The sequence below is a fragment of the Drosophila santomea genome, chromosome 2R (genome assembly GCF_016746245.2).
Source record: "Drosophila santomea strain STO CAGO 1482 chromosome 2R, Prin_Dsan_1.1, whole genome shotgun sequence".
NCBI classification, from domain to species: Eukaryota; Metazoa; Arthropoda; class Insecta; order Diptera; family Drosophilidae; genus Drosophila; species Drosophila santomea.
Window position 1 is genome coordinate 7,369,951 of NC_053017.2, and position 12,618 is coordinate 7,382,568.

The 12,618-nt window shown below is 44.4% G+C and overlaps 1 protein-coding gene across 1 annotated transcript; it reads left to right on the forward strand.

Annotated features, from left to right (window-relative positions):
- The first annotated feature begins 4,541 nt into the window (after positions 1-4,541).
- LOC120446808 (parkin coregulated gene protein homolog) lies at positions 4,542-6,937 on the forward strand. The gene is made up of 4 exons (XM_039627970.1): positions 4,542-4,787; positions 4,873-4,943; positions 5,015-5,394; positions 6,538-6,937. The coding sequence occupies exons 1-4, from the start codon at positions 4,701-4,703 to the stop codon at positions 6,798-6,800; spliced, it is 801 nt and encodes a 266-aa protein (XP_039483904.1). The 5' UTR covers positions 4,542-4,700; the 3' UTR covers positions 6,801-6,937.
- Positions 6,938-12,618: the final 5,681 nt, after the last annotated feature.

A 12,618-nucleotide genomic window follows, 5' to 3' on the forward strand; every position in this document is an offset into this window, starting at 1 on the left:
TCGTCTGGAGTTGGTGGGGTTGGTGGAGTTGGTGGAGTTGGTGGAAGGATGGGGGATCCCCAGACCGGAAGTGACGACGACACAACAGCAGTGGCAAAATGGCAGCGTTCTGGCCGGAATGGCTGCGGCAATTAACTCAAATTGATAATGACAACGGAAAAGTTGTAGGCACCTGAGGTGTCGGGCATCGGTCGGAGTGTGGGCGGTGCTTTATTAGGGGGCGGGGCAGATCGTTGGTGACGTGATTTCATTTTGAGTGCATCCAAAACGACGACACATTTCGACACGTCCTTTGACAACGCCCTTCGGCGTAATTAAAACGAAATAATTTTCGACAAGTTTGGTTTTGGTTCGACTTGGCTTTTTTGCCTGCCCTTAACTTACTCAGCTTACTCATCGAATCGAGGCACGTATATTGAGTCTGTCATATGGCTGGCAATCCTGGCGCTCCTTATCAGGATGCTCAGCGTACACTGAAGAAAACGAACAGTCCAATTATAAAGATGTACCAAAGAATGCAGCTGAATTTTCATTTTGAAACACGCCGTTTCTCTTCCATTGCATACTTTTAGGCGCATGTCCAAGTAATTAAAAGTCTCTAGTGCTTTCACTTTTTATTTTAATTCGCCTCATTTAACTTTTCTCAATGTATTTCAACTCTCTCCACCCGGCAACGTTCATGTTGGAATTTTTATTTAATTTGCTTCAGCTGTCGTGGGGCTTCAGCTTCTCCTGACTTGTTGTTGTCCTCGGAGTTTGCTGCATTGTTTGAAATTAATTTCACTTGTCGTACATTGAACCAGAATCAGAAGGGCTGGTTCTCCAGCCCCCTCCAGCAACGCCGCCCATGTCAAACGATGTGTGCGTGCCGTTGCCAATGCCGCTTTAGCACTGCATAAGTTTAGGGACATTTGGGGGCGGAGGATAAATGGGGGAGCAGCAAAGTTGGCAAGCCAAACTCTGCTCTGTTGAGGATGTTGGGGATGTTGAGGATGAGTGTGGAGCGTGTTGGCTCGGATGCACTCCATTCGGCAATCGGTTGCCAAATCAACGCGCTAATCATGCTGGCAGCAATGCATTTCCCAGCTAACTGACGGACGGAGTGATGTCAACAGCTCGTCCCCGTCTGTCCGAGTCCTTTTTTTTGCCCGCCCTCGGGCTCTGCAAGTCCTGGCTTCAGAATTTTTTGTGCTTCCATCCAGGCGGCTTCTGGCTCGAACTGTGGGGCCAACTGACAACGACAGCTAACTTATGTGGCAGGGAACCGGAGTCAAATGCAGTGCCATCGGCCATGTCCCGGTACCAGGATCCATCCGCGCTTCTCGTCATTAATCACTGACAATAATGAACTTCCGCCTTTTCCCGAATGCAGCTCGACTTTACTCGATCTCCGCAAATGCACTCGGAAAAGAAGTTGGCTTCCTGGGGCGCAAGTACTTGGCTCAAGCTTAGCTTATATATAGCAGTGCCGATTAAAGTTTAGTTTTAGATAATTGAAATAAAAGTTAGAGGAATTCAACAACGTAGACAAAAGACACCTATATTTGAGAGTATTTCCTGACCAAATTATACATTATACGTCTTTTATAACTAATACTTGGATGAATATTTTGGCAAGTGCAGCGTTGTCATTAGCGCAATGTTGCAGAATTTATCGTGTGACTTATGAGAGATACGATGGGCCCAAAGTGAAGCCCAGTCCGGTCTAGACTCTGTACTCCTAGCTGACCTCTCAGTCGGTTCGCAGGCTTGTTTGCTTTTGTATCTCCATTTTCTTGTGATTTTTATCGCTTCGATTTACGACTCATAAAAATGTTAGAGTGCGGAGCGGACTTTTATCTGTCTGGATGGGATGTGCTGGATCTAGTAAGCCATTCAGCCCCCTCGCCGCGGAATCCCAGCCCCCCTTCGGCCCTTCGGTCGTGGCCATTTAATGCTCGACTGCTCTTGTGACCGGGCCTGCATTTAGCAGTTCGCAGTTCGCAGTTAGATGTTCATATGGGTTCCATCGCAAAGTTGTTGATTTTTATGGGTTTTTGGCGATGCAGAAATTATTCTTAGACTGCCAGGAGCGCAGTTCAACCAAATAAACACAGTGAAGGCCACTATAGGTCGGAATTCAAGTTTGAACTCTGAATGTGCTGGAAAAAATGAATGTGCACGGTTCTTGAAGTTCTTTACTTCGGACAATAGTCGACTGATCCAAACACGTAATCTTTTGCGAGTATCAAATACTATTAATTTGCGCAATAAAATTGTAAATAAGTTGCTTTTTGTATCACATTTTATACACTGTTATCCCTGGCTAAATCCTTTCATCATCAAATTCCTCATCGCCGATCTCCTTTAACTACAATCTATTCGCCACTAGAGCGAGCTAGCAGCAATTTTCCTACCAATCTGAAGTACCGACATCCTGCATTTGACAGTTATTAGATTAACACCTAACGGCCAACGGCCAACGGGATGGAGCTCTTTATTCCCGACACCAGACAGACAACGGATACTCGATTACTCTCCCTGTCGTTCTGGCCAGGCGATGTTGCACGAAATTGGACAAACAATAAAGCGCTCAAAATGTATGCGAACATAATCTCGGCCCGGCCGTAGGAGTACTGCACAGAGTGGGCCGAAACAAAAGGCCAAGCCCGGTTGGCCATGTCCATGTCCATGGCCATGTGATGGTGGAATAGGGGAACTCTGAATACAGAACACAGAGCATACAGGCGATGTCAATTTCAGACAAACAAGCCAACGTAAGTAGATATATGTGAGCGCGCGTGTGCATATTGATATATGGCCAGGATATTGATATATATGTATATGGCTTATATGACATTCAAGATGGGCCCAGTCACTGCACACCACGAATGCCGCCTGTCCATTTAGAGCAGCACATAAAAAGTGGGTTTGAGTGCCAGTTGAAAGCTGTCAGTGGCTGTTTAGATTTACGTGCCGCACTGCAGCCATGTCGGCTGAATGGCCACCCACCAAAGTGCCACCCACTCCCCCCTAGCCTCCCAGAACTGCACTTTGTAACAATGCAAAAACAACCAGACAGGATCCCCGCCCACTGTCCACTGCCCACTGTCCACTGTCATCGCTCTGACTTTTTGTTAATGAAAGTGTCAGCTAGACAAACGCACCCCAAACCCCGGGCTCTGCCTCACCGATGGCTCACCTCACCTAACAACCCTTTCAAAAGCCACGGCCTTTGTTCATTTTGTGGGAAACTCCCCCCATTTGGGCTCCAATAAATTATGATCCGGCTGATTTGCGCTGTGGCCATTGTAAAAGCTGTAGCTTCCAGTGCGAGTTTGCCAGTTTGCGAGTTGTCGTCTGCCAGCGGCCACTTTTGTTTCGATTTTGCATTGAGCGTTCGCGTAATGGGGTAAAATGCATAATTATTTTTCATTTGATATATTGCCTACTTCGGGGCTGATCAGATGAAATCGAACTAGAGGGGGTTACAACTAAGCCAAGTTCAGCCATAAATATTTCTCATTTTACGTGACTAGCAGCAATATGTATACTGAGCACAGGAACCATGTACACTTGTGTCAATTCCTCAAGAATGTATCTCGACATATGCACGTGCCTCATCATCTTCTCCAGCGATCTCAACTGAGATGCAGTAATGAGATAATCCGTTCTGTTTGCTGCGTATTTCGTATTTGCCTGCAGAACTGCGTAGCAATTAGCGAGTAAGTCGGAGGCCCATAATCCAAAACGCCTCTAACTCAATTTACATGCCAAAATGCGACAGGAGCTGAGCCCAGGAAAAGCCGGGCAAAGTCAAGGAACCAGAAGCCAGGAGTCAGGAGTTGGCAGGTCCCAGTCCGGACCGAGGTGCCCTCGACATTATTAAAACGGATAAATCGCGACGTGCAACGATGTGTTGGGCGAAAGTGAAAAGCTGTGCGTGGGTAATTAAAAACGGGAGCTGGAAAAGCCAGAGAAGAAGCTGCAAAAGCGGAGTTAGATAGGGACAGTCGAGTAATTCGCATGTCGGATTTTAATTAATTCAGGCCAAGAGAAAGAAGAAGCGCCTTGGAGATACATAGGTCGTTCTGGGGAATCCGTCTCGTTTCCCCACCGTTTTAAGTAGGTTAATGCTGTAGAAGAGGTTTGGGTGTGCTATGGGCAAAAGCGGAGGCTGGGGGGCTCCAGTAGACGCCTTAATTGGCGGGCGTCACAAAATATTTACCGTTACACTTACCGCTGGAAAAGCCAGGGGTCGGGAAATGGAAAATGGGAAAGATGATGAAGTGCGCAAATGTTTGCACTTTCCCTTTATGACTATTTAGAGACGCCAAACACTTTTAGGTGTGAACAGGGCGACGGGGTGACGACACCCCCAAATTATTCGGATTCACGGAGGGGGGCGAGTGTTGACGTCTTGATAAGAGCATGTTGAAATAATATTTTCACATTATGCGTAGCATTTATTTGCCATTTATTTCTTTTTATGTGGGCTTGAGCATGCTGCACACATACTGTCAGTCCACTGCCGATTTCACAATATTTTTATCGGTTTTCGTTGGCATTTACACCCAGTAGCCCATTCAAAAAACATCCGTGAATATTTTCTACAGCTAAACAAAAAAATCCAATCTTACAGACTTTGAAACATAGACTTCGCCCACATCTTGGCTTTTTACTTTTTTTTTAGACATTAACTGATTTTAGTTATACTAACAATGTGCTCTAAGACCAACGGACGTGCCACTCGGCTTCATGAACCCGGAAAGGTATGCAGGGAATTGTTGTACCTCAGGTCGAAGGTGGTAAGTATTATTTCGCAAAAAAGCGTTCTTTAAACCCGCTATATATGAAATGATATTATTTTCTTATTGAATTTTCAATTTCTAGCCGGTACGTGAAGTTCCCGCCTTCACTTTTCAGGCACTGCAGCCCAATACTGTGGTGAAACCTCCTCCAAAGTGAGTTCATCGAAGGTCGCTGGATAATCTTTATGAAACTTAAAATTTAAACGCTCCCCATGAATTCACAGAATAGACATCTTCAAGCGAAAGCCAGTGAAGGAGACCGTATTCAAGATCTACTTCAATCGCGGTGACATTCCGTGTGTGATGTCCGGCAGGAGCAGCAAACAGGATCCGACCAAGGAGCGTCCGGTGAGGTGGCACTGTGTGCCGGAGAATCTCGACTACTGCTACTATCTGCCCATCTTCGTGGACGGACTGGCGGACATGGACTACGACACTCGGTTACTCGCGGTCAACGGAGCCATCGACCTCATCATGCGGTCCCCCAAAAAGGTGCTCCCCGTGCTGCCCAAGCTCATCCTTCCACTGAAGCGGGCTTTCCAGACCCGCGACAAGCGGATCATCATCTCCGCCCTCCAAGTCATTCAGCTGATGGTCCGACTAGGTGAGCTAGCTGTGTATAATATGTGTATAATAGTCTTAGGTATTTAAGTACTAGGATTGGAATGGCATTGCATGGCTTTTATAATCCCATCATAACTTCTCTGTATGATTTATTGTCTATCTCACATATGAAGTAATTCTGGCTAAGGCAATCTACCGGGGTCATATAATGATTATAGGAGCCTTGCAACTCAATGCATTTCTCACTGTAAGATAGGTTATTTGCATCCTCAAGGTTAAAGTTCATATATCTAGCTTTCAGTCCAGAGGCCTCATTGATAAAGCTCCCATCAGATAGAATGTTACTGATGTCCACCCAATAGTTTTCACTCACTTGCAGTCTAGCCCTTATAGCACTCCACTCCTCTCTATTTTCAAGGCTAACCAGTCTACTTTGCATATTCTCACATTTAAGTAACGCTTCATACCAGTCTACTTTTTCAATGCTCTCGATGTAATAGAACTTATCACCAATTCTCTCGAAGTGGGGTAATGATCTATATTTTAAATCAGAGTCTTTGAATCCCAGACTCTCCACTTTCTCCGATTTTTCAACCAGATTATTGGATATAGCTTCTGGTTTTTCTGATTGATGTTGAGTGTTGAGCGGCATGTTGTCCAGATTTGACCGTTCGTGAGAATGCTCTTCATTTAATTTCGAAATGATTGTTGTCTGCTCATCCCCATCAGTATTTCTGCTCACCATTTCTTTTCCAATGGCAAATTTCCAACGGATATATACCAGCTAAAAAGTTTATTAAGCATTTTAAAATATTTTAACTGACACTTCTACAACATTTAGTACCAGACTCTCTTACCACAATGGAAATTATGACGACTATCAGCAGAATAAGTCTTGTCGTTGAATATAACATATTTTAAAAAGCACAACAGCGGTATACGAAGTATCCTCTCCTACGATTTAATGTATATTAAGCAGCCTTATTCGAAATGAACCATTTATATCATGAGTTTGCTGATAAAGTAGTTTTTAGCACGAAACATACGTTGCGCATGGTAAGTAAAAACTGTCTTACTACGAAATCCGATTAGTCAATTACACTGTTATTGAGCACTTTGGGATTATTACAAGTTACTTTGGGATTATAATAAGTTACTCACTCAATTCCAATGCAATACACAGGTCCCTGTGTGGGTCAGGCCCTGGTGCCCTTCTACCGCCAGTTGCTGGCCGTGTGCAACCTTTACAAGAACGTGAACGTGAACCTCGGAGAGGGTATCGATCCCGACCGGAACTGCCGCATCGGCGACGTCATCGAGGACACCCTGAAGCTGCTGGAGTACTGCGGAGGCCCCAATGCCTTCATCAACATCAAGTACATGGTGCCCACCTACGAGAGCAGCGTCTTCCCCAAGTGCGAGGCGCCCGAGCCCCGGGATGCCTGACATGCCCATGTGCGCTTCCAATTCGCTTTTCTTTGGTTAGCCTTCAGTTAACGAGCATTTGCGATCGGGTTTTAACTGCCAAATCGAAGTTTGTGAACCTTCAAATCGGGGATGAGTAAAGCCAAAATTAATCATTAGTTTGTGAGTATTTCTGGGCGAATTAAGATGGATGGTTTTCGTTACTTTAAATGATCACGTTCACAGTTCTTGCCAGCTTATTCGATACATATAACTGAATCTTATTACTCTTTAGACTATCAAAGCAGTAAACTATCCTATTATAGCTGTGTCTATTCCTGAACGTAACTTTCTGTTAGCAGCAGCAGTTTTCTACCTTTTTCTGAATATTTAATAATATATTACTTTCTGAGTAATACACATTAGCACCACTTTAAGAGAAAGCCTGTCTAACTAAAATAATTTACTTAGAACAAATATTTTTATGGATTGTAAAGCAAATTCAATTGTGGCCCGAGTTCAATCGAGTTCGTACGTAGACGTTCTAAAGACGGTAAGGGATATGTTTAAGGGCTCATGTAAATATTTCCACCTTAACTAGGTTTCCGTGTAGGACTTTTTGCCCAAAGCAACACTCGTGTTCGGCTGCACTTACCCCGTACTTTTGTCAACAGCCTAACACCCCAACTACTGGAAAAGTGCCATCTGCTAGACAGTCAAGTGATAAATGCCTAATTAATTTTTAATTTTCGAAAACGCAGAAGGGCGGCCGGGGAAAAGTACTTTTTATGCTTACTGTTTCGGGCCAATAGAAGAAGTCGTGCCATAAATAAAAAGCTCATTACAATAAATCATAAAGTGAAAATTGTTCAATTTGCTCCGGTTCTTTTTAATGGAATATCCGTGTAGCGGGCTTCGAGTGTCTGGTTAGCAGCACTCGTCTGAGGATGCGTGTTCGGGAGGGTTTGGAACTGCTCCTCCTGCCGCAATTTACTGTCCTGTCTGGGTCTGTCCTCCGAATCCCCTTATCTCTGGCTTAAATCAGCCGAACGGGCCATACACTTTTGACTTTTGAGCGCTGTCCTCCAGCCCGCCAGTTCCTGAAAATCGAAGGATGGGCGCACTCTAAATTTAATTTACCTAAATTGCTTGGGGTGGATGTGGTTTGGACCCTCCCACCCTCTTGCCATTCCAAAATTTCTCATTGCGCTTTTCGGCGTAATTAAGGACGGCCCTCCAGAAAATTTCAAAAACAAATCTTGTTATCAACGGGCAGCAACACGAAACAGTTGCTCCTGTTCGGCTTCTGACCAAGCCGTTGGTCAGTCTATCTACACTCAGCGCATTAACTGTTGTAGTTCATCGGAATTGGACTACACTGGGGATTGCAGATTGTAGGCTTTTAGTTTAAATTGCTAATTAGAGAGGATTGCCTATAATCACGTATCACTTTAGCATTATTCCTTAATTTTCTTCAAATGTTATTGAATATTTCAAAGATTTGTGTTTCTACGGCTATAGACATAATTGATACATTTTAATCATTATCATTGAACTTCTGTTTTGGAATTATACAATTCCAAATCGAAATCCTGTTTGATAACTATATTTTCAATTTAGAATAGATTTTCTCCAGTGCATTCTGCGCTGGGATGGTGGTTTGGATGGCCTCTGACCTGCTGACAGAGGGCCTGGGACCCCCGCCCATCTCGTTGCCGGTGGCTGGATGATTGTGGTGCGTAGATAAAAACCTGCCAAGTGTTGCAACTCAATTTGCCCCCCGAGCCAAGCCACACCCCATCTGGAAACTACCCCTCGATGGGTTGGCCCCGCATCGTTCCAGCACACAAGTTCTTAATTCACTTTTTGGTGGCGCGTGTTTTTTGCCTGCTTGATTCCATTTCTGAATTCTCCTTTTCAATCTCCTGTTGACGGTAAATCAAACAGTCCCCCTGGGTGCAGCGCCACTTGACGACCCTCCCGTTTGGCTAAATTGCATTTACTTGCTGCGAGTTTTCCATTTTATTGTGATGCTACCGGATTCAAAATGTTAGTAAAACGTTTTGACATCTTATACGCACTTTTCGAAGCGTATTTTTTATTGCGTCTGAAGACTCTGCACTTGTCCCAATCATGGGGTGGAATCAGGCCAAAAGGGTTCACAACAGGACGCCGAAACTTTGATTTAGATGCTTAGGTCGCTCATCAGAATATAATCAGCTTTGGGATATAATGAGAGGTCTAGGATATAAGGGAGATCTTCATAGGGGCTATTCACGTATTAAAATATCAGAAAAACGCATTTTTTTATTTTTGGTCTTTATGGCATAACCAGGTATTTTGATATATTAGACATGTCAAATAATTGTAATATTTTTAAGTTATTCAAATTTATGTATTACTTTACCCAAAATATTTATTCACATTACTGTAAAAGGATATACTAAATTCGTTGAAATGTACATATGTAATAGGTAAAATGGAAGCACATCGGCCCCTCAGAAGTATATAACATCTGGATCAGCGTCACTAGCTGAGTCGATTTAGCCCTGTCCGTATAGATGATGTCCGTATAAATGAGACCAGAGACTTGGATCTCAAATTTGGTTTCCACTCGCTTCTGTAAGCTATAATGATAATAGTTTTATTATAAAGTGGCTAACTGCAACGATAGGAAGGTGCCTATTACCTGTTAAATTCCTGCTAGTCTTTGAAGCTAGAAGAAATGGGTATAAATGGCAATGATAACATAGTGGAGCTTTAAAACTTGCACCTTATCCAAATGTGATATTAATTTTTTGGTGAGCAACCGAAATGTTCCTGCTTGATGGGGTCGATTGGACCACTCCTTCGGTTTCTCCAATGCCCAGAAGGGCTTTCCCGTCACTCCCAAACTGGCGAACGGGGAGCTTTCACATGCAGGACTTCCCCATTAAGTCATGCCCAAATCTACGGGTGTATGCTGTGGCCAGTGGGTTGGAAATTGCTTTAATACCCCGGAAATTGCACGAGAGTTGCATAAATTGACACGCAACGCCCCGTGGGCGCAATCCCATCCAATCCAATGTAATGAGTATTTCAGACACCGAAAGTACTGCCTCACTCCTCACAGAATTTTCATGGACTGGGATTGAGGCGAGCAAGCCCATTTTTAGTGAACATACAACTCCGAACGAAAGGCGCATATAGAACGTGCTTTAAAGTCAATACGAAAAATGGAATCAAAAATCATCAATTCGTTCAGCTGGCCAAATACTAATCGCTGACAGAAAGTTATAAGACTATAACTAGAACTAAGCCCACTAAGTTTGCATTGTAGCCTAGTGTATTTTCCATATATTTGGCAAGTGCATAATAGTTCCCATCGAGCGATGGGCGGAAGTTCGTTTCCTTTTCGCGTTTCTTCTCATATTTTTGGGGGGGTCACAAATTGTCCCCAGTCGCGTTTGTGTAATCGCGGCTATTTGACCAGACACAAAGCGCAGTTGTGGACTTTGGACCCCGTTCCCAATCCGTTTGTCCATTTGTGCAATCCGCACTTAGCCGGTCACGACCAGACATAAAGAGTATAAAGAGTGTAAAGAGTGTATAGAGTCTGCCCCATCGGGCGCAGATGGTCGCATTTTCACGACCCACGTGCGTTTTGTGGAAGCTGCCCGGAAGCGAATCGAAATTATCACCAATTTGCAGTCATCGAAATCCAATTATGGGGCGTGTGTGAGACCGGTTCCAGATCCGTTTGCAACCCAAGAGCAGTAGCTCCTCGAATCCTCCGCAGCCGAGTGTGCCATATGCTGGCTGCGAGATACCCAAAAGTGCAGCGCGAATCGGAATAGAAATGGGTGCAGGGACACTGTGCAGCAAAGAACTGAAAACGCATATTTATGATACATATTTGTATCGAGATGGCACTAAAAGATGGCAACTATATTTCATTGATGACTATACACATTATTTCTGGAAATTTTAATTGTCAAATGCTTGAAATTTTGACATTGTATCACTAATATATGTATATATAATCGTTATTAAACCAAACAAATGCAATGGCATAATAATAGTGTCTTACTAATAACTATAGTTCTGAACCAGGCAAGACTCGGTCTCAATATTGCAGCTCAGTGTAATCGGATTAGGCTGGCTGCAGCTTCCACTTTCCCGGCCAACTGGAGAACTGGAGAACTGGAGGGAAGCACAGCGAAAAAACATAATTTGCGAGAATTGTCACACGACACGGCTCGGGGCACTTTGTAGTGACTTATTTGCAATTTGCGAAATGGAAGCGGGACCGAAAGAGGATGAAGGTCACTGGGAGTGGGAGTGGGAGTGGTTGAGCCCGGACTGGCCAAGTGGAACTCGGCAGACGGCGCACTAAATCATGCATGTCAAGTCGAGTAGTCGTCCCGTTTGTCCCGTTTGCAGCTCTATCGAGCTCATCATAATCGCCGCTGCGAATACGCATCATTATCGACTGCACTTTCCCCAGGGGCTCACCCCTTCCCCACCCAGAATATAATACACCCTCATCCTCCCCAGTTGTCGCTTAGTTCCGGCATGCGACAGATGCAACAGACGTGCAGACTTCCGGGGTCGGAGGTCTGAGGGTTTTGTGGTGCGACCGCAAGAGGGTCTTAAAAAGGGCAGAGCCACCCCGGCCCTGCTCCTCCAGCCGCTCCTCCTGTCACTGCTCATTGTCAGCTAAGTGTCGCGGGGGTTGGAGTTGGATGTTGGGTGGTTGGGTGGTTGGGTGTTGGGGGACAGCCTTGCTGGTGGGAGTGGGTGGGTAGTGGGTGGACGGTCAACAAGCCACAGGAGCAGGGCCAGCCCTCGAAACAGCACCAAACATTTCCATTTTCAAGGGCCTTAAACCAACTTTTTTGCACTCAAGCAACCTGCCAGATTACGTCGATGTACGAGGCAAGGTGGCCATAAAAAGTCCTTGCATGAACAGTGGGTCGCGATAAGGGGAAATTAAGATGAAACAGTTTTATATATATTTATTTGTATTAGTTATTCCTTGATTTATTTGATTGAATCTGCATTAAACTTCTATTAGTATGCATTATAAAACAATAGTTTACAACAGGTTAAAATGAACATAGTTCTCTTTGATATGCATTTAAATTGCATGTTAACCACTGTGGTGGCCCTCCACCCACGGAGCACCCCCGCATCAGCATCATCAGGAGCAGCACCAGGAGCAGCGATGGCGGTGCCCACACAACAAAGGACAACCACACAGACGATAAGACGACAAGAACGGCAAAGGCAGTCAACTTCCGCTGCAGCTACACTGAGATAAATTAAGTGAGGAAAAACAGCATCACGGAAATATTACAAGAAGTGTTAGCAAGCTGTAAACAAAAATAAATACAAATATTTAAAATGGAATTGAACATTATAATTGGCTTTGGAAAGCCAACAGCTTATAATATTGTTTTTGAATATGCATCCCTATCAACATTTTTCCGAGCGTATGCTAACATTTTGGATTAGAGAAAGGTGGATGCCAAAGAGGGGGTGGAAAATGATTTCCACTTGGCAGCGACCAAAGACAGCCGACACCCGCCAACAATAAAAGCAAATTCAATGCGTTTTGTGATAATTTCGCACTACACGAGAAACGATAAACCCAAAAGCAGACAGGGAACTCTACAACCGAAGTGGGGGAAGGACCAAATGCTAGAGCCGTAAACGAGCGAATAATAAAAATTTTATATACAACCAAAAGAAGAGAAAAAATAATAATAATACGACGCGAAGTAGAAATACATGGGTGTGAATAGTCAATGAGGGTCGGATGTGCGGATGCGAATGCGGATGCGGATCACTGGGATCGCGGAGAAGGGGAAGGGAAGGG